Raw genomic sequence first — 22629 nt, forward strand, 5'->3', positions numbered from 1 at the left:
TGCAGGAACAGGTCTTATTTATTACGATAATGAAAGCAGATATAAAAAATGTTGAGAAAGTTTAATATCACTTTAGCGATACATATTTTCATGTTGTACAGCAGTAATTTGTATTATTATTGGTTTTAATAGCTATTAGAAAAACAGACCGGTTCTGTAGTGTTGTTTTCTCCCCCTGCTGTCCTTTCTCCCGCCATCTCTCATCCCCAGAAAGAGGCCCTTTGAGAGATGAGAGCAGATGAGGGGGAGGGGAGCGCCGCTTTACACCTCTGCAAAGGAGGGATGGCTTTTTTTTCTTGTTTGTTAGGGAGGGGAATCAATTCAATTCACATCATCACATTCTGACAAGGCGAAGCAGTCAGTGAAGATGTTAAGAAAAGACAGCATTACTTTGCTCTTATTCCTTCATTCGTCTTTTTCCCCCCCACATCTCACTCTATCTTTAGCATCCTTAGCATTTCCCCCCCAAAAGGTGGAGAATGATGCGCTTCACTTAGCAGCTGACACCACATAAGCTCGCTCGTCCTCCGAGACATAAGCCCTTTGTTTTCATGTACATTATGATAATTACATAGGGCCATAGTTCCTCCTCCATCTTCATCACACTTGCACTGATACTTAATTTTTTTTTCTACCCCCATTTTCAGAGCTGCCACAGGTATAACTTCTGTTTTCACATGTTTTGTAAAGTGTAGGGCTGCCACGATTAATTAACTAATGGACAACGAATAGATTATAAAATTCATCGACAATTTTAACAGTCATTTGTTTAAATCCTCTATTTTTAACCTATTGATGGTAAATATTCTGTTTTTTAAAAAAATTATTTTAAAAATAATGGGTAGAAAAACTAGATGTAAAACAAACTGAAAATGATATTGAAAATATTACATTAAGGTTTATATATTTCATTAAGAGATATTTCAACTATAAAAAACTTTTATACACTTTTTCTTATTTTTTAGAAACTGCATCCATTTCATTTAACTGAAAAAAACTAAAAGGTTAGAAACAGTAATTAATATTCTTAAATTTGTTTTTTACTCCCCAAAACTTTTAAAATAAAAAAATATTTTATTTAAAAAATGTATATACGTATTCAACCCCCCCTCCCCACCACCTCACACACACATTTGTAATGGTCAGTAATACAGTAGTGAATAACAAGTCATTTAAAATTTCAATTTTTACTGCTCGATCCTGTGAAAATGCAATATGAATGAACATGCCCTTTAAGGCGATGGACGTCCATCATCATCAATAGTTACCAATACAATCACACAAGTAAATGAAGGACTTGCTTTTCTTTGCTTTGGTTTTACTTTGAAAAAGAGGGAAACAGTCTTCCAGGGAAGTCCTAACCATGTGACATCACTTTTTAAAGAGGTTGCCCATAAAGCTTTGTGACACTACGATGATAACCTTACCTAGTGCTTATATGTCCCTTAAGGTTCTGCGGTATACAATATTTGCAGGTAAAAAAATAATAATAAATGGGTGTTTTATTTGTCATTCTGTCAGACCTTGCGCGAGAGCGGAGATTTGCAAGACCTTTGACCTTGCCGGTATTTAGACAAGCGCCATGGTTTTTCTTTTCCCTCCACTGCAGCAATGGCTGCCCAAGACGGATGGCACGGCAGCCTCCTCCCCGCGGACTGCAGCAGGTTTCCTTGTCATCTGCGCCTCTTTCTCACCCCCTCTCTCTCTTGTCAGTGTTGCTCCTGGCGAAAGGCTGATACTTGATATTCAGAGGATAGCAGCTTTTGTCTCAGAGATTTAATCAGTGGCTCTGCAGAGGAGAGAAGGGAGGGAGGAGAGGAAAAAGGGGGAAGGCAAAAAGAGATGGAGGAAGAGACTGTTTATGTGTAATGACACAATAACAAAGCCTGCCTGTAAAACACAATCTGCAAACTGTGCTTTTGAGGGGGATTTCCACTGCTGGATTAGTGTCAGGCAGAGGGATGTGGCAAAAGAGAAGACAGGAAAAGAGTCAGGTTGACGTGAAAGACCGGGGAGGTGACTTGTGTGTCTTTCTGTGTGTGCATGCAAATTCATACGTCCGGATTTCGTGTTTATTCGGCAGCGCACGTTGGCAACCGCGTGGGCACATTGTTTTTTTTTCTTAGCGGAAGCAGATTAAAGTTGGGTAATGTGCCTTTCGTTTGGCAACGGGAACACTTTTTGTTAGTTGATTTGGATGACTACTCCATCACTTTAAAGTTGACAGAGCCTACAAAGGCCTCATGATGTTTCAAAGTAGAAAAGCGCGACATGGAATGTTTTTTTAATCAAATTCTAGTTTGAGTGAGTTTTGCGCAGCTTAGTTGATTGTTTTCCAAGGAGGAAATCATAAAGAATAATACGACTGTGTTAGAGTTGCATGATTAATTGATGGTGATTGTCCTAGTAGTGGTTTCCCCTCTTTATATTATTACCATTGCTTGGGCCTTACCCTTGCTTGGGCCTTACCCTATCGCACACCTATCTGACCTATCTTCCCTCTTCTTCTCCTTGGTTACTTGGTGCCCCCCCCTCCCAATAGCAATATCATGATATGATGTATTTCTTTTTTCGTTTGTTTTCTTCTGTTTGTTCTTTCTTTCTGTCTGTTGTACACCAAACTCCCATGAAGCACATTAGAACTCTGAAGCCTATATTGACACTGTGATTCCCATTAACTTATAGTGATGGTTAAAAATGACAAATTTAAGGTTAATTTTGATGAATGGCCTTGGCATTTTCATTGAATGAAACGTAGATGATCTGTTAATATGACAAAGTTAGAAGTAGAATTTGCATGCTGCCAAAATGGATTAATTTGTAAGAGATTTTATACATTCTGTTCATCTAAACTGGCAAGACTGGCCCTAAATGCTCATGTTTTAGTGCCATTGATGGCGCTAGACGTTCAATCCATTTTGATTGGGAGGGGCGAATCCTCGTCCAATTGCAACAAATGAGTTAACTTAATGCCCAGTTCCCCTGTAAGGGTTAAAAAATAGAAATGAAATGACATGAAAGAGTTAAATGGATCATTTCTGGAAACTGTTTCCACGAACGCACTTCACAATTTCACGTCAACCTCCATCGGGGTGGAATCTCTTTTGCTGCCCCGCAGTTTTTCTTGTACCCCAAAGTAAAAATGTGCTTTGTTGTCCACAAATCGTAGCGCCGCTCTTTGCGACCTCATATAGAATCAATAGAAGCCGAGAGGCAGTGAGCATGGCTAAATAGAAATATTGTTCAGGGGAAGTGAGATGTGAAAGGAAAAGTGTCAGCGCGTGTGCGTGCTCGCGCTGGAAACGTTGTGCAGGTGTGGCTCGTTGGCTAGTGTGTGCGTGTACACGCGTGTGCGTTTTTGCTATTGTACCCCCGCTGATTGGATTGTGTTTGACAGATATGGAGTCTGGAGAGCGGCTGGCCTCCCCTGCGCCCACCCTGTCTGCTGCGCGCACCTCCTCCCCCGCGGCCTCTTCCTCCTCATCCTCCTCTTCCTCCTCCTCGTCTCCCGCGCCCCACTCCAAAGGCGGCCTGGCCCCAAGCCCCTCCACTTTGGGGTCCACGCTTAGCAACTCTGGTAAGAAACACTTGTTATGTATTGTTTGTGTTGCTCTTTTAGGGTAATGTCTTCTCCATTCATTTGAATAGAAAAGAGGATTTGAGTTTAATTAGAGTCATGGGACATATTAAATGTATTTTAAGCTGCCACTATGCTAAATTATGATTCTACGGCTGACAGGACTGATCAACCAATTGATTTATTTTTGAGTTTTTAAAAACTGATTCTATACTGTTTTTGGTCGCTGATTTCAAATTGGCCATCAACTCTTTTTCTATGTACAGTGGTACCTCGACATATGATTGCTTCGACACACGATCTTTTCGAGATCCGACGTAAAATTTGACTCGCCATTTGTTTCTACATCCGACGACATGCTCGAAATACGACAACATGACAGCACCGCAGACGAACGCACTGTGGATTTTGTTGTGTGAGAAATCAATTCGGGTTTCAAAAAGATTGGTACAAATGGTGAAACAAGCAAAAAGGTGACGCTTACCTTCTAAATGAAGCTGCAAGCAGGGGTGAAAGTGGGCCAGAACGGTCAGGAACGCAGTTCCGGTATAAGATTCAGGGCCAGAAAGCAGTTCCGGTATAAGATTCAGGGCCGGAATGCTGTTCTGGTATAAGATTCAGGGCCGGAATGCTGTTCTGGTATAAGATTAAGGGCCGGAATGCTGTTCCGGTACACGGTGCTTTGATGCCGAAAATATAACAGCAAGTGTCAAAACGCTATGTTTAAAAAAAAAAAAAAAAAAAAAATGCTAAGCTGTCACACATGCATTTCAGCTCCAAGAAGAAAACAATCTACCAACATCAGATTTACATACACAAGTGTTAACAACAAGCATAATAAAATGTTTGCGTAGCGTCATCAGTTTCCAACAATATTTATTATTGATTTTATTCCTAGGACGGCATGGAGGTTTATCCAGCTGCTGCAGTTATCGGAGTCTCACAATGATGAGTCACATCAATGTGCGAATGCACGCAGCAAACCAAAATACCTGGACTCATTTATCCGTTCAATTGGCCGACATACTGACATGTGGTCAGCAGAGATGGTTAGCTCTGATAGGTTCAAATGTGCATGTTTTCTGGAACAGCCCAAAAAAAAAAAAAAAAAAGCTTGTTGAATTGATGTGACAAAATTAAACATGCAACAATGCAACATAAAATCGATCAAATATTTAGGTGCAACGAAAGAGTTGAGGAGGCTTATTTATCATATTTAGTTTTATTTGCACTGATGGGGAGGTTTGAAACATCTTAGCTGTCAATGTGCACTTTGGACTTATATTTGTTCATTTACGTTATGCTACTTATTCATTTCCTTATGATTTAAAAAAAAAAAAAAGTCAATGTTTGCGCGATCGTCAAAATATATTCCATTTCACTCTGCATAATATAAGTCATTTGTACTCACTATCCTGAATGTATGTTACTTATATCTTTATTACGAAAAAAAAAAAGTAAATGTTTACATTTTAATCAATTTTAATATATATCCAATGTTCTTAAGTAGTTAAAATTGAGATTTGGCATTTAGTATGTGAGGAAATGAGGGAAAATCAAAATAAGGAGAGGGAGGTTGGGATTATTGCTGTTTTTGTTAACTTTTATTTTGCAAATCATTGAAAAAATACAATTTTGAATGATCAATAAATAAACAAAACTTCTGGCTCCGTGGCGACCTTCACGTCAGGGAGTTCTGGCAATAAATTCTAGCCACTTTCACCCCTGGCTGCAAGTTATGGCGAAATATGAGCGTGCGGTGCGAATCGGTGAACTCTCCACGGTCCTCCTCCAACCACCGTTTCACCACACTTTATAAGTTAAGGTGACAATTATTATTGTGGTAACATCGCTAAAGAAATCGCCAGCTCCATCAGGTTTTTATCATTTATTTCACAACTTATCCAACACAAAAGTTGACTGTGTTCTCAAGAAAACATTGAAAGTGAAAAAAACATTGAAAGTGAAAGTGAAAATCAACCTCCACCGCTTCCTCTCTGACACGTCAGCCGCGCGGTGCGTTCAGGTACAGCAAAAAACGTCCGCCACATTAGAACCCGATTCGTTACATTATTACAGGAATTATTATTATTATTATTACGATTTTAATATATAATTTATTTGTTTTGCTATGTGTAATTGCCATTTGTCATAGTACCCGCAGTATTTATTTAGGATTTAGTGTAGGTTTTTGGGCTGTGGAACGAATTAATGGAATTATAATGTATTCCTATGGGAAAATCCTGCTCGACTTACGACCATTTCGACTTACAAAGTCCTGGAACGAATTAACTTCGTATGTACAGCTACCACTGTACTTTAGTTTTGATGATAAGTCGTCATCGTGAACCTTTTATCACACATCTTAACGTATCGGGAAGTACCAGGGGTTCCCACCACTCATATTCATTCATTCATTCATTCATTTTCCATGCCGCTTATTCCTCACGAGGGTCGCGGGGGTGTTGGAGCCTATCCCAACTAACTACGGGCAGTAGGCAGGGGACACCCTGAACTGGTTGCCAGCCAATCGCAGATATTCATAATATATTTTCCCTCATATCTGTTCAACTGTTCAGTCATTTGCAAAGTGTTATACATTTTTCTGAATTGTTGTCTACATTCGCTTGTCATTGTTGGCTGATGTTCACATATTGGACCTTTTTTGGCAGCAGTACTGTACAGCAGGGGTCTCCAACCTATTCCAAGGCCCGCTGTGGGTACAGGATTTCATTCCAACTAAACAAGATGACACCTTTTTACCAATCTGGATGTTTTACCAGTGCAATCAGTTGATTGCTTGCTTTAGGGGAAACCTCATTGGTTCAACTGTCTGTGCTAAATCGGATGGAACAAAAACTAGGACCTACAGCGGGCCTTGGGGACCTTTTTGGAGACCCCTGCTCTATAGCATCTATCACTTAACCTGGCATAAATATTTGATTGTAAAATCAGAAGCCAGTGCAACATTTTTTAATACTGCAATTTTCGGACTAAAAGCCGCTACTTTTCCCCCTCATTTTTAATCCTGCAACCAATAGTCCAGTGCGGCTTATTTGTTGATTTATTTGGATTAATATGTAACACCTTATTTGACAGTGGCGTCATAGGACTGTCATAAGACCATCATTATTGTAACATGACCCTATCATGGGCATTAATGAATGATTATGACAGATGACATTAAAGTGCATGTGACACTAAAAAGCATGTTCATTTCATAATACACGCGGTATTTTATGCTCCTGAATGATATGGGCCGCTTGGATGTGTGTGGAAGCGATCGCTATATTTATTTAGTTTTTTTAATCCCGCGCCATGAAAATGAGTGACTTCTGGCTTTGGTCTTGCATTGAGGAGGAGGGCGCTGTGACGTCCTCTTCACTATACAGTGTACTGTTGTGTATGAGGACAAAGGATTCAGCTGATTTTGCGGATTAATACATTTATTTTTCGCATCACGCCAGCCAAATGGCTGCAGAAAAATCATTCTGTATGAGGGAAAGGCGTATGTGCCTTTTTGGAGTTTCAAAAGGTTCCCATTCACCGTGGATATTTACTGTGGGACCATTGGACTTACGAGGAAGTGAGTAAACATCTTGTTTTGTATTATGTCAAATACGAATACAGCGATTACAAAGTAAACACTACAAACTTTCTTTAAATATAGGACTACTTACGTTTGATCATTGATAGGCATCTAAAAAGCTTTCCTCGTGCACAGTCGTCATGTCAATAATTTCAGGCTAGTTATGTGTGATTTTCCGCTTCAAAGACTTTGAAACATCACTCGGTTCGGGTTAGCATGTCGGCTAGCTGTCACACCTTTTGGTTTGTTTACATTCTCCGAAGCCGGGGAAGGGAAATGACGTATGTCTGATTTAGGTGTCATACAAATATCGTTCGGGAGGTGCGACAGTAAAGGTGAAGTCGACAGTTTTGACCATTATGGAGTACTTTTGCCATGTCGTCCTGAATAAATGCATTTTTATTATTTCATATTCCATTTAGCACAAGAATGTTATTTTTCATGACCATGCCATTTATTTAGCAATTGGGGAAAATACTTGGATAAAAAGTATATCCTGTAAAAATATTGAAGTAAAGAGACAGAAACAATGACATTTTGCAGCTTTCTTCGTCACGTTTTCCTCGTTGTGAATAGTTCCCCCTCGACGGGCTGACTGGTCCTTCTCAAGCCATTTATATAGCTATTGGGGAAAAATACTTTGATAAAAAAAATATCCTGTAAAAATATTGGAGTAGAGAGACTGAAACAATGACATTTTGCGGCTCTCTTCGTCGTGTTCTCCTCGTTCTGAATAATTCCCCCTCAATGGGCTGAATAGTAAAACCGATGAGCCCAGTCTACTGCTGACGTCATCCACCTGTTGGGGACGCTAAAGCCCTATAATGGTAGGCGTGGCTAAACGGCAGATTAAAAGACTAATTTTTCGTCATCTGCGCTTTGCTAAATTGTTGTATATAGTCGAATCGTCTCAAAATATGATTCTAATTCACATAATAATGCCATTTATGACTGTTTTTCTCCTGTCGTATGCTCTTTAAGTATCATCCAGCAAATGATATCACTAACTCAATTTATGTCCAGCTCGGATCCTTTACATATTTTCAAAAGTGAGGTAATTTGCCGGATGACAAAATTACATCTGTCATAAGCATCAGTTGATGGGCATGGCAGTGTCATGTCATAATTATGATGGCCTTATGACAGTCTTATGGCGCCACTGTCAAATAAAGTGTTACCAAATACCAGAGCTGGCAATTAATGAAACAACTGGAAGAGGTACTGAATAAATAATTGGCACGGAACATGATTTTTAAATGTTATTGACATCTGTGGTGCTGCAATGCATGCTAGGAGGCACGTTGGACGACAACAGTGTTGGCAGCAGAGATTGACGGTCTCCCCCAAGGGAGCAGTGATTGCCAAATGAAACTTCTTGAAGCAATGATGGTGGTTCATTTGGTCTTAGGACAGTGTTATGATGCCGCTGTCAAACAAAGTGTTCCCGCCCGGTTAATATCTTTTGGTGTAATTATTCCATAATACAGTTAGGACAGCAAAGGGTTATAGTCCAGTGGAACTTATCTATGAACAAATGCCGTTTTTGTGTCAAATTTGGTGGGTGGCGGCTTATCAGGTGTGCCTTAGTCCAAAAATTTCGACTTTTCAAAGTGCCGTTCAGAACACACAGGGTCACTGCACAAGAAATTCAAATAAGTTGGCAAATCACAGATTGAAAGCAAAGTCAAGTTAACAGCAAGAAGACGTAACACAGAACAGAACATAGGTCAAGCTGGGTATGATAATTCGAACAGGTGGGGTTTGAGTCTGGATTTGAAGATTGGGAGGAAATCTAAGTAGGGGGTAGAGAGTTTCAGAGCTTGGAAGGCAGAGTGGCTAAATGCTCCGGAACTGTAGGTGACAAGATGGGTATGTGGGACAGAAAGGTGAAAGGTAGAAGAGGAGCAGAGTGATTGAGGAGTGTTAATAAGAAGGTCTGTTAGATATGATAGGCTGGGGCCAGATGTTGTATTATCTTTCAATAATTTTTATTTCAAAACTCTTTTGTAATGAAAAAATGCTTGACATTAGCAAGAAACATGAATTCCATGCTTTTGCGAGCCACTCAAAATGATTGGGTGGGCTGGATCTGGGGTTTGACACCTTGAGTGAAACCAAATGGGAAAAAGTTGGAACTGTTCTTAAAGAGGGAGGACAGGTGGTTAAGACTTCCACTGTGAAGTTCCACGTCCTACATAGTGCATTTTTAGAATCACAATTCCATAGCGAGTGACAAATGTGGTCACCTTCATGTTGTGATAGCATTCAGAATCCAGCATGAAAATGAGTTTCCTGCCGTATTAATTATACAGTGAGTACGGTATGTGAATACACCTCTTTCCCGACGATGAGGATTTTTCTTTTGCCCGCTGACAGCTCGGGTCGCTTTTGAAAAGCTGCTGCATTAATGAATCCCAAACAATTAGAGCCGTCTTTTGTGTGAGGAACACACACATGCTCGGCCATGTCTCATGACAACCTTCGGCTCGTTCTGCCTCCAGCTGCCTCAGCGTCACACAATGTGTGTAGATGTGTGCCAGTGTGCATCCAAAGTGTAATTTTGTGCCCGACCAGTCGTTTAAAATATCTTATTGGCTGCCATTGATGGCAGAGGACCTCTGATGCATTTTGACTGAGAGGCTGACAGTGATTGGTGCCAGCATTGAAACATGATCACTTAATGCCAGCCATCCCAGTTCAAAGGGATTTGATGTTTATTTCTGTTAATGGCAGTGAATAAGTTAGGCAATAATGATTGAATGTTAAATTTATTTTACATGTTACAGTCTCAATTGACAACCACTGCATCACCTCTTAATGAGTTAAGTGTACATCATATTTCAAGATGAATGTTTTGATGGTCCCTCGTCAGAATAAGTAAATGATTTCTGCATACGCTTTGACCTCATCACTTAATCTGTTGCTATTGACACATGCTGAGCAAATCACATCGGGAGGAGATTTGCATGCTTCCAGCTTTCCTGGACCGTAACCCAATTTTTCTGTTACAAGCTCAAGGAAGGAAAGCGGAAAATGAAGCGCCGTGGTTTTGCCTTTCTTCGTCCTCTCGCTGTTGCTCCGAAGACACCGCTGTTAAAACATCTCCTTCCTCATGCATTATACATCATTCTGATCCCTCTTTGCCATTACGTGAGCGGAGATTTTCGAGATAAGCGATTTTGGACAGAGCATCAAATGAAATGTGAGGCCAGCTCTGTGAACTTTTTGCAAGCAAACCACTTCTTTTGTACCAAATCCCCTTTTGTGCAACTGCTATATACTCCACTAGATGCCGTCGGAGCTGAAAGGTTTTCTGTCAAGTCAACACTTTCCTTCTGCATCTAAGTTTAATTAAAAGCGTGCATTGACTTAGGAATAGAGCTTGGTGATTAGATGATAGTGATCCCCCCAAAATTTGAGCTTAATTCTGATGATCGCCGCGACTTAGTTAGACGATTATTTGGTCAAACGTGGTGGAAATGCAGCCTGTCTACAGTTGTCCAATGATGATAATTTTCAAGAACTTCAGTTTACACTCCAGTTAAGCTGCACTCTGAAAATGCAGACACTATGATACAAATACACATACGGTGCATTAAAGCGGAAATGTGAACTAAGGTTGACCAACCATGTTTTTGAATAATATCAATGGCTAAACAATTATAAGCATATTTTCATCATTTTTTTTTTAACGCAACCCTTCCAGATTCTTTGTTTAACCCATAGCAACGCTTTTGACAACGAAAATGCTTTTCTTCGGCAATCTTCGGAAATGGCGATGTTTTGTTCTCACTCAAACGAAAAGTTGTGCGAGTGCCCAAAGGATAGCAGGGCACGTAAAGGGACATCTTTCGTTCGCACGAAGCGAATGAATTTCACGCCATCATCGAGTAGTGTTCTCTGCTGCAAACACTTCGAAGAGCCTGCTTCCTTAACCGGTCTGCTTATGATTAAGGATTTGCCAAAAAGTGAGTGTGATTATTGGATAGATGACTGATGACTTTGTCAAAGCAGAGCTGCCAACTGTTGTGAAATGTTCAGTATAAGCTAGCGACGTTAGCTGAAAGTTAACTCGTGGCAATCCCCGATCACAGTTGTTGTTGCGTTCGCTAGGTTAAGCGTTTTAAAATTGTGTGTCATCTACGATCTTGTCTGAAAGGGTTAATCCACTGTCAATCAGGAAAGGGGTGTGGATGTGCATATAAGCGGGTTGGCGTCGCGGTAATTCACGGTCACGTTGCCGTAAGAGACATTGTATTATGTATTTCCACCTTCATGCTTCAAGCATTGCTTTGCATTTGTACAGTTCGGCGTTTCTTTCACGGTGATCGCTTGATAGCCTTCTAGTTTGTGTTTTACGTACGAGAGCCGCTGACAGGTGACAACAATAAGCCTGTTGGTTTTAATGTCTAGCAGTGAATCAGCGAGCGCGCAGGCCATGCAGTGAATCATGGGAAATATAGTCTCGGGACAACACTGAAGTGGTGCTTTGTAATCTGTTCGCTTGTGTGAAAAAACTACATTTCCTCACGCCATTAGACGCCACTTCCTGCCGAGAGCCCCAAGCTGTGTTCTTACTGTTAGCTCCATGTGTTAATAAAGAAACTAAGTTGTCAGCACGTCGTGTGTTCGATACATTTGTAAACAAAAAGCTCATAACAACACACTATGCACGATCCGTTTTAGAGACGCTGGAGTAGTAGGAGGCGAGGAGATCAGCAAGAAGCAAAACTTCGCAGTCGAATGTGGCGGCAGTCTGCTATTTTGTTTTCTTATTGTTGCCACAATAAAGTGGAGAAAGCCATCAACGACTCATCTCCTTCTTTCCCCCAACGTTTTTATATTATTATTTTATATGCACGAGAGCTGCCGGATCTGCCAAAATGAACATGAAGTCTGATTTTTTTTTTTTTTTTAACAATGTCATCAGATAGACAAAAACATAAAATTATGTGCAAGATAGACAAAAACATAAAATTATGTGCAAAAGCCTGCATCTTCAAATCATGAAAATAATAACAGCCTATATCTTACCAATCTTGTAAACTCGATGGATCTTGTATCCGTTCCATGTCAGGTAGTCTAGGCACATTGTTTGCATCCTGATTAGCGTCTGGCTAAGACATGTTAGGTCCAACATAAAATTCCTAGCTCCTCTTCTTCAACTCTTCAAAAACTTGGATCTCCTCCCTTGCGCTCAATGTATCGCTGTTTGAATCATTGTTTGAAGGGCTTTGTATGGCGGCCATATGTATGGAGCTGCCATCGCTGTTCCCGGTGTGACGTATCACTTCCGGGTTCGTCCCCTTTCAGGCTCGAACTTCGGAAATGCGATTATTTTGTCAAATATCCAACATATAAATTATTTTTTCATGCTTTATTTGTTGGACAATGTTTAATTGCTTTAATTGTGACCCTATTTGGCATGTTATGAAATTACTTCACATTTCTGCTTTAAATTATAAAACCCTTTGCTTTGTAGTGAATGAAAGACACAATTGCAACATGCTAAGTTAACGTTATGCCACTATAAATTGTAGGAGACCGTCATCGCACTCACAAGGCCTATTAGCTTAATGCTACTATACAATGAAAGACGACATTCCCGTATCAGTGAAAATGAATGGAAAAAGAAACAAAAGTCACACAAAAACAACTCAAACATTGATAAATTGGGGAGAAAAAAAACCCGTACACTTGATATGCTGCGAAAAACGAGCTTTACCGGACTACTACCAGGACTATAGTAAAAAATTTTTTTGTCTTTTAACTTGTATACAGTGTTCCCTCGGGCGGACACCCCCCCCCCCCCCCCACCCCACCCCCAAAGTAAAAAATAAATACAGATGAGCTGTCCCAATCCGATCATGTAGTCTCACTCTTCCTCCTGCTTTTCTTGGTCAGGCAGTGCACTGAAGTTGCTTATTAAAGTTAACAATGCTTGACATACTTTTAAGGTTTAATCTTGCCAGAGATGCCTGGAAGCCAAAATTTAAAAGCACCGCATTTGGCAATCATCGGTTAACCTGTTAAACAGTTGCTGTGGCAACTCATTGTGTGTAAGTGAGCAGCTTGAGTGGATTATTCACTTCATGAAGCATTTAATAAAGACAAGCATGTTTCTATTTTTTTAAAAATAATTCGGTGGGAGAGTAACATGTTTAAAACTTAACATCAATTTGAAGTGCTTAAAAACAATTATTTAAAAAAATACATATATATATTAGGGCTGTCAAAATTATCGCGTTAACGGGCGTTAATTAATTTTTTAAATTAATCACGTTAAAATATTTGCCGCAATTAACATACATGCCCGCTCAGACAGATTTAAATGACAGTACAGTGAAATGCTCACTTGTGTTTTATGGAGTTTTGCCGCCCTCTGCTGGCGCTTGGGTGCGACTGATTTTATAGGCGTCAGCACCCATGAGCATTGTGTAAGTAATTATTGACATCAACAATGGCGGGCTACTAGTTCATTTTTTGATTGAAAATTTTACAAATTTTATTAAAACGAAAACATTAAGGGTTTTAATATAAAATTTCTATAACCTGTACTAACATCTATCTTTTAAGAACTACAAGTCTTTCTATCCATGGATCGCGTTAACAGAATGTTAATAATGTTAATGCCATCTTGTTGATTTATTGTTATAATAAACAAATACAGTCCTTATGTACCGTATGTTGAATGTATTTATCCATCTTGTGTCTTATCTTTCCATTCCAACAATAATTTACAGAAAAAATATGGCATATTTTATAGATGGTTTGAATTGCGATTAATTAATTTTAAAGCTGTAATTAACGCGATTAAAAATTTTAATCGTTTGACAGCCCTAATATATATATATATATATATATATGTATACATACATTTTTTGAAATTATTTCAATTATTATTTTTTTAAACTTAAACATGTCTTATATGTATCTCTTTCCAATGCTAAATCGGCGGCGGCACTACTTTGTTGTTTTTCATTTATCGTGGCAGGTTCTGGTCCCTAATAACCGCGAAAAACTAGGGATCACTGTACCACCATAAAAAGACCCTCAGTTGTGTCCATAGGTTTTTTTTACACATTCCAAAACGGTTGAACTACTTTATTAAGTTTTAATTGCATATTCTTTACAACTACAAGTTGAGGAATCTTGAGAACCTAAAATGTAAATACCGTCAGTGTTGTCCATCTATTCACATCGGTTATCTGGTGTGGATTTTATTCATATTTTACATATTATACACTATAAATGTATGAAAGCACGTGCGTTCAATAATTTGTTTGATAATAGTTCAAGCGTCCTGTTTCCACTTCTAATTTGTGTGAAGAATAGACAGCCTTTATTACCAGTTCATGCAAAAATTCCAAATGCTTCATACTTTTTTTCTTAACACTTTACCAGATGGCATCCATTTAGGCTGAAAGGTTTACTATCAATGCACCTTTCTTCCTTATCATCAGTTCAATTAAAAGAAAAAAGATATGTAAAATTTAATGTGGGTAACATCAGAGATCCAGTATCATGACAGTGATTCAAGGTTCAGGCCGCCTTTTTTCACTTGAGTAAAAGAACACTGAAACAATCATGCGTTGGTGGGCATGCATGTGTCATTGATGAGGATATCACTGGGAGAATAAAAAGCCGATGTGCGCTCGTAGCGCACTCCTTCTGGGATCAACTCACGGATGCAATTAACTTAAATCTGTCTGTGGAAATTTGATTGACTGCAACAAACAACAAATTAATCCCCCTTCGGCGGCATCCAAACATGAAAAAAAGCAGGCGGTGCAGTTTGTCAGAGCGTAGGGAGGATTGAAACGGAATGAGAACGAGGGCGAGAGAGTAGGTAAATCCAAGTTGTCATTTCTACTTTTTAAAAAAATTAATTAATACTGAAGATGCCGCTTTGTTCCATTCGAACTGGATTCGCTGCAAACTCTCCCAGTCGAAAAGGATAGTGCGTATAACCCTACCAATGGCAGTGTACAACTCCCCGAATTAATGCTCCACAGTATGAATACAATGAACATCACCAAAATGTACATGTCATTATCACCATAAATAGACCTGTTCCTGCAATGCATATTCTGGCCATCAGATGGTGCTCAATTTGCGCTGCTTTGCTACATTTTGGGATTCTATATGCCATAGTAGGATCACCAATGGGGATCCAGAATTCGAGATGTCCAGTAGTTAGAAAATTGATTCCTCATACCAACTGTATGTGAGGAATGCATGCAGGACAATTGGAAATACCAACACGTAATAATCAATATCAATATCAAAATTTATTTGATTCACGCTTTCTCTACTTTTGATGATGATAGATGTCCAATCATGTGGTATCCAATCATCCTGCTGTGAATTTAAATGAGTTTGTCACTAGTAGAGTCCAATCCATTTGAATTGTATTTCTATTCAAATGGCTTGGATGTGTATCTCATTCAATAGCAGCCTATGAGGTAATGAATTTATGCTAATTTGATATATAGCGGTCTTCGGCTACGTCTACACTAGGGCGGATAATTTTTTGCCTGTTAATTCGCACAGTGTTTTATAACTGTCCGCCCTACGTTTAATATAAATGCGCTGACTACGCATGCGCAAAAAGGAGAAGCCTCGTGTGTGACGTCATCGTCCGTGCAGGTCACCGCTGAAGCGGAAGCTTATCGTTTTTCGACGTTGTTCGATGTCTTCTCCAGACATATTCAAGCGTAATATTTACAAGCTCTTTCACTTGTAAAAAGAGGAGCAGGAATGCCGCATCTGTACCATTCGCCTCCATTGTTACAATTCTGTAATGACACACAAAAAATGATGATAGCACGCTACATGACGTCACTTCCTTTGGCTCTGATTATTACACGGATACCCAAGCTTCTTTAGGTGGCGGGTCCGTAGTTTATGATATAACACGGCCCTCTACCCCGTGTAATAAAATCTCTGGATAAAGAGGTACATTAGTGTAGCAGACATACCGTATAGTCTAACAAATTGAACGTTTGAAGCCATTAGCAGGCCTAGTGTAGACGTAGCCTTAAGGCAGAGTTATGCTTCTGCGGCAGACCTACGCTGCCAAGGCAGACCCAATTTACGACCCTTCGCCGTAGCCTGACGTGAATCTCCACAATTTTCTGACTGGTCGACGCGTCAACGCTTGGTGACGTGGTGCAAATGGACTGTGATTGGTCCGCTCACACTGTTGTTTCCGGTTCAGCGCGAAATCACTGCCATTTTCAAATATTGTTTTGCTACACAAAAATGGGCCACGCAGACGAGAGTATCATCGAAGCGCAAGACATTATAAAGATCGCCAAATGGCAAGGTCAGCGATTGCATAAAAAAATGGAAGAACCACCAAGACAAGTATGTGTGTGTTCGGAAGCGAATGGCCACCCGAAGCGGTTACACAGTCGGCCAAACACTGCCAGCTTTTTATTACTTGTCGTATTTTTGGTTGGTGCACTTCATCATTTATTGTGTACATATGTTTGCTGTGAGTCTGTAACTCATTTACATTTCACACTTCAGGTATATGAAGAATAAAGCACAGGTTTGGTGTCGAAAGAGTTGATTTGATGTTTAATTTTCAACAACATCACTGATTGAGAGTGCCTCGGTGCTTTTATGATAAAGGATGGGAAGAAAGGAGAGGAGTCAATCAGGACTTACCCCACTTTATTGTGGCAACAATAAAATGAATAACAAAATAATAGCGACCACTAACTTTCCACTAGCTTTCCGCTACGTCACCGCTCCCCAGTCTGATCGCCTCTAAAAGGACCCGCACTTAGTTACGTTGTTCCAATCATGTTTTTTTGCTCCCGATCCGATCTCAATCGTTTTAGTTTGAGTATCTGCCGATCCCGATATTTCCCGATCCGATTGCTTTTGTTTTGCTCCCGATTCAATTCCAATCATTCCCAATAATTTTTCCCAATCATATACATTTTGGCAATGCATTAAAAAAAAAAAAAGAATAAAACTCTGACGAATATATACATTCAACATACAGTACATAAGTACTGTATTTGTTTATTATGACAATAAATCCTCAAGATGGCATTTAAATTATTAACATTCTTTCTGTGAGAGGGATCCACGGATAGAAAGACTTGTAATTCTTAAAGGATAAATGTGACTTTGTATATTGTGACTAAATAATGCCACCTAGTGTACTTGTTGAGCTTTCAGTAAATGATACTGTAGCCATTTAACTGTTGTGCCCAAATGCATGATGGGAAGTGCAACCATGACTGTGCGTAGTGGCACCAATTGATAGATGGGAAATAATAGGGTGTTAAGAAAAATATCAACTACTACCTTGCTTCCCCACATTGCTTCCTACGATGTTTCTAATTGTTGAGAGAGGGATTGTTAGGCTTTGGCCAATTTAAAAAAGGCTCCCAAAGGCTACCAAAATTCACTCTACTCATTTTACGCTGCCTTTTAGCTCTATATGTAGTTAAAACGGCGCCATTATAGATTGAACGCGACAATGCGTGAGCAGGTCGTGCAGCGCATGCGTTAATTGCGTTAAATATTTTAACGTGATTAATTAAAATAAAATTAATTACCGCCGTTAACGCAATAAATTTGATAGCCCTACTTTAAGCCAAAACTAAAGACTCTGGATGAGGTTAAGACATTTTGTCTGCAACGTTAAATACAATTAGAAAACGATTTAATTAAAAAAAATTTTTTTTTTAAAAAGCCATGTCTGATATTTTTTTGCCGATTCCGATACTTTGAAAATGACGTGATCGGACTGCCGATCGATCGGGACATCTTTAGTTACGGACATTACAGTAATGATGAACATTTGTGGTTCAATGTTGATGTTCCACATTCAAGCGTTCCATCTGTGTTGGCATTTGTAACCAGAAGAAAACTAGAGGAAGTCGACAAAACTCCCCCCAGACCGTAGAAACACATTGCCACACCCCTCTAGTGGCTTGGCGGTGAATTACAGAGCTACACATTCCCTTGCCGCAGAACTATCGAATGCTCATTGACGCCGTAGTAGCTTCGCCGCAACGTAGTAGCATAACTCGGGCTTTAAAGCTCCTATGAAATACAGAGTAATAGTAATACAGAGTAATAGTTTATCGGGGAACGCCCACTTTTTTTTATTTTTTTTTATTTTTAAAGCTAATCCTTGTTGGAATGTCACAACCACAAGTGACTATTATGCCTCGGTTTTAAGCTCTACGCCAGTACATAAGCCTATTCGACGATTAACGGAACAGTCACACAGCGACGAGAGTAGAGAACCAATGGGTAGCATGCTAGTAGACAGCTGAAATGTACAGCTCGTTGGTTGTAACGTCAATTTCTGTTTGGAGATTTTTAGTGGGTTGGACAAAAGCAACAGAGGAAGGGGGTCTAAGTAAGATCTACCTTCATTATTACACCTTTTCTGTCACTTTGTTTTTTAGATTTGTGGTCTGCCATCATTTTATTGTCACTTGCTGAGTAGTTCATACCTTTAAAATTCAAAACCACTAGTAACAAGTAATACTCGATAATTATATATTTTTTAGTGATGCACGATAATGCATTTTTCAGCCGATACCGATAACCGATAATTTCCTCCTCGTTCCAACCGATAACCGATAATGTCAAGCCGATAATTTTATTAAAGATTTATGTAAAATTTTAAAGTATACACAAGAGAAAATATTGCTGTGCAAAAATAATATTGCTCTTTTTTTTCAACATCAAATGTGAACAAGTAGTAGTAGTAGTAAATTCCAACATCTAAATAAAGACAGATTGTCTGACATTGTGTAATGGTAAACTTTTGGCAACAATTACTTACAGAGTAAATACATAAGTTGCACAAAAATGGCTTTAAAAGTATGCCATTCCTAAAGTATAACATTACTACACAGCAAAAACACAGCTCCTTAAGACTAGTTAAAGTCCCTTGTTTTCAGTGTAAATCTATTGGAAATAAGTTAAATTAACTGCCAGCACTTCAAGTATATTTCACTCAGATTTCTTGAAGAAAAATGGCCAGCTGAAAATAAGATTAACAGCCTTATTTTAAGCAATAAATTATTATACATAATCCTAAAAAAAAAAAAAAAAAAAAAAAACTTGTCAGAAATGTTCTTTATTCAAGAATATGTATGGTTCAAAACATTATTTGAAAGCAATTTTTTCTTGATTTAGGTGAAAATGACCTTATTTTTTTAGATGTTTGGGCTTAATAAGAACAAATTGCAATATTTAGTTCAAGTAAGTGGAATAATCTGGCGCATTCAACTAGTCTTCAACACTCAAACAAGATGGGGAAAATTATTTGACTAGATTTAAGAAGAATGATCTGATTAAGACGTCATAAATTTAAAGCGTACTGAATGCATTACTGACTGGATGACTTCTTTGTGTCGTTTGGTGCATGTTACAGTTATCAACTAGCCACTGTGCCGTCATGATAAACATGGTTTGTTGACATCACCTGTGTAAATGTCCGTGGTAAATCTGATGTGATCGGCATGTCTTTCACGAAGAATCGTGGTCGTATAAAGTGCATTATTTTTTCATCCAGGGATTTGGCTATCGGGTCATTTCGAGAATTTCCTCCCGCCTGTGCCCTTCAGTCCGCCCGGCTGCCAAATTAGCACCCGCGCCAGGCCTCTGTCTTGAACTGGAGTGGCGGCGGCAGCTAAGTTCGTACCGGATATCCGCCCGCCCCGGCCGGCTCGCTGCGGCGCATTCGGTGCATGACTCTGCTCTCATCCTTTACCCACCTAGGGCGAGGCGGCGGCGGCCTGCCGGACCGGCGGGCTCCGTCAGAAGACAGCTACTTGTCAACTATCGATCTCGTGAGGTGTTTAGCCATAGATGGGAGTTTACCACTCGCTTTGGGCTGCATTCCCAAACCCCCCGACTCCGGGAGGACTGCAGCGTCTCTGTATCGTCACAAGCCCCGTAGCTTCCTTTATAGTTTATTTGTTAACAATAGCTTTAGCATTCATGCTAGCAGCAGCCTCATATTCGTTCCAAAAATCATTGTGATGCAGTTTTAAATGGCTGCTGGGTTAGTGCTAGTGGTGTTCAATGAGGACGCTTTCTTTAGGCCTTGAGGAACTGTTTTGTAGATGGCGAGAGCATCGTTTATTTCATTTCACACACGGGAAAAGCAACGCACGCTAGTGAGAGCGCCTCAACACTGATGTGTAACACCGCCTCCTCTATGACGCCGTACTCCTAAACCCCTCCTCCCACAGGGGCTTCAGAGAGGGGAGGGGTTGAGCAGGCGGCAGTGAAGAAGTGGAGAAAACAGCTTGGTTGCGCACATTTGGAGGCTAAATCAAGTATATAATTATCGGATTGCATTATCGATTGATTTTTTTATTATCTGTATTATCTGTGTGACGTCATAATTGCCATTATCGGCCGATAATTATCGGTAGCCGATATTATCGTGTATCTTTAATATTTTTGCATTTGAGCAAAAATATGCACTGTGCTGCTTCGGTTTACAGGAAAGTTTTAGGTTGAATCACTACCTGATGCGTTTGACATTTGTGGCAGGTCACTTTAATGTCAATTTAAAAATCAAGTGAGTGGCCCAGAGGTTGTCATTTTCAATAAATAATTAAAAATGTATTGTATCGCGGCATATCGATATCGTGATATTAAGGTTTCACATCACACAACCCTACCTGAATATATTGGACATTTCCCCCGCACGCTCCCTTTTCTCCAGTCATCACTTTTCCCCCGTGTGTGTATTACTTGCTTATGCAGAGGCATCACGCAGGCACGCTCTCCTTTTCTAGAGCAGAAATTGAATTTGCATGAAATATGCTCACACCAAATTGCATCTGACTGGGCGAGGAGGTAATACGTGGCAACCGCCCTGTCGGAAATGATTGTGCTCAGGAAAACTCTCGCTGACGATGATGTTGATGAAGTATTCTTCTGTGGTGAAATTGAATACCAAAAAGATAGGAAATGGTTATACATGCAGTTTTTTCACTAACCCTTGCAGAAAATAGCTGGTTGCATTCGCATATGCTGACATTTGGGAACCCGGAATTCATACTGGTACATAATAGTCGAGCGTGATGACACGTTTCAACCCGTATCGACTTTAAGCTTACAGATTAGTTTCAGAATGGAGCACATTTTTTATCATGTGAACGTGATACAAAATAGTGCTGGGCGATCTAGCCAAAGAAATATCACTTTATATGTTCTTATTTCGACTTTTTTTTTTTTTTAAGAACTTGGTATTTATCTTATTTCTTTCTTTCTTTTTTTTTTTTGAACTGTAAGTTTCTGTACAAGGGCGTCACTACAGTGGACATCTATTCTAATTGTGTATCATATTGCCTCTGTAAAGCCCTTTGAGACTTCTGTTGTGATTGAGGGCTATACAAATAAAATTGAATTGAATTGAAAACTGGATCATTTGCTCAATTAACTACTTTCGTGCCAGTTCAGGGCAAAGAGTATGTGTTGTGGTACTTAGTAAAAGAGGGAAATTGACGTTGAAAACCGTTATTGATGGCAGTAGATGGAATGATCGCTTCCACCCTTGCCCAGTTGAAATGGATTGGACGTCTGTCTATTGCCTTTCCCACAGGCCACACTTATTTGAATTTATTATTTGTTTTAATTTATATTTTAAGCTTTAGTCTTTTATATTTTTTATTACTCATGGCTTTTTAATTGTTAACAAAATTATGATGATAATGTATATATATATTAGGGCTGTCAAACGATTTTTTAATCAAGTTAATTACAGCTTAAAAATTTGTCGTAATTGCAATTCAAACCATCTATAAAATATGCCATATTTTTCTGTAAATTATTGTTGGAATGGAAAGATAAGACACAAGACAGATATATACATTCAACATACAGTACATAAGTTCTGTATTTGTTTATTATAATCATAAATCAACAAGATGGCATTAACATTATTAACATTCTGTTAAAGCGATCCATGGATAGAAAGACTTGTAGTTCTTAAAAGATAAATGTTAGTACAAGTTATAGAATTTTTGTATTAAAACCCCTCTTAATGTTTTCGTTTTAATAAAATTTGTAAAATTTTCAATCCAAAAATAAACTTGTAGCTCGCCATTGTTGATGTCAGTAATTACACAATGCTCATTCATGGTGCTGAAACCCATAAAATCAGTCGCACCCAAGCACCAGCAGAGGGCAACAAAACACCAAAAAACACAAATTAACAAGTGGAGATTCCATTGTGCCATCATTTTAATCTGTTTGAGTGGGGCATGTGCGTTAAATGCGTCAAATATTTTAACGTGATTAATTAAAAAAAATAATTACCACCCGTTAACGTGATAATTTTGACAGCCCTAATATATATATTTTTTAAAGAATTTTTACTTTTTCAATAATTGTTTTCACTCCAATTTGTCCCCAAGTATGAATGTGTGCGTAAATGGTTATTCGTCTCCTTGTGCCCTGC

At 39.2% G+C, this 22629-nt stretch overlaps 1 protein-coding gene across 11 annotated transcripts in view; it reads left to right on the top strand.

Annotated features, from left to right (window-relative positions):
- Nucleotides 1-22629, top strand: part of baz2ba (bromodomain adjacent to zinc finger domain, 2Ba) — a 163318-nt gene that overhangs the window by 86709 nt on the left and 53980 nt on the right. For all 11 annotated transcript variants that reach the window (XM_057836825.1, XM_057836814.1, XM_057836869.1 and 8 more), the window contains one exon: nt 3398-3577. In XM_057836825.1, the coding sequence (XP_057692808.1) occupies nt 3400-3577 (178 nt within the window). In that variant the 5' untranslated portion in view covers nt 3398-3399. The remainder of the gene's footprint in view (nt 1-3397; nt 3578-22629) is intronic.

This window comes from Corythoichthys intestinalis, chromosome 1, assembly GCF_030265065.1.
Source record: "Corythoichthys intestinalis isolate RoL2023-P3 chromosome 1, ASM3026506v1, whole genome shotgun sequence".
NCBI lineage: Eukaryota > Metazoa > Chordata > Actinopteri > Syngnathiformes > Syngnathidae > Corythoichthys > Corythoichthys intestinalis.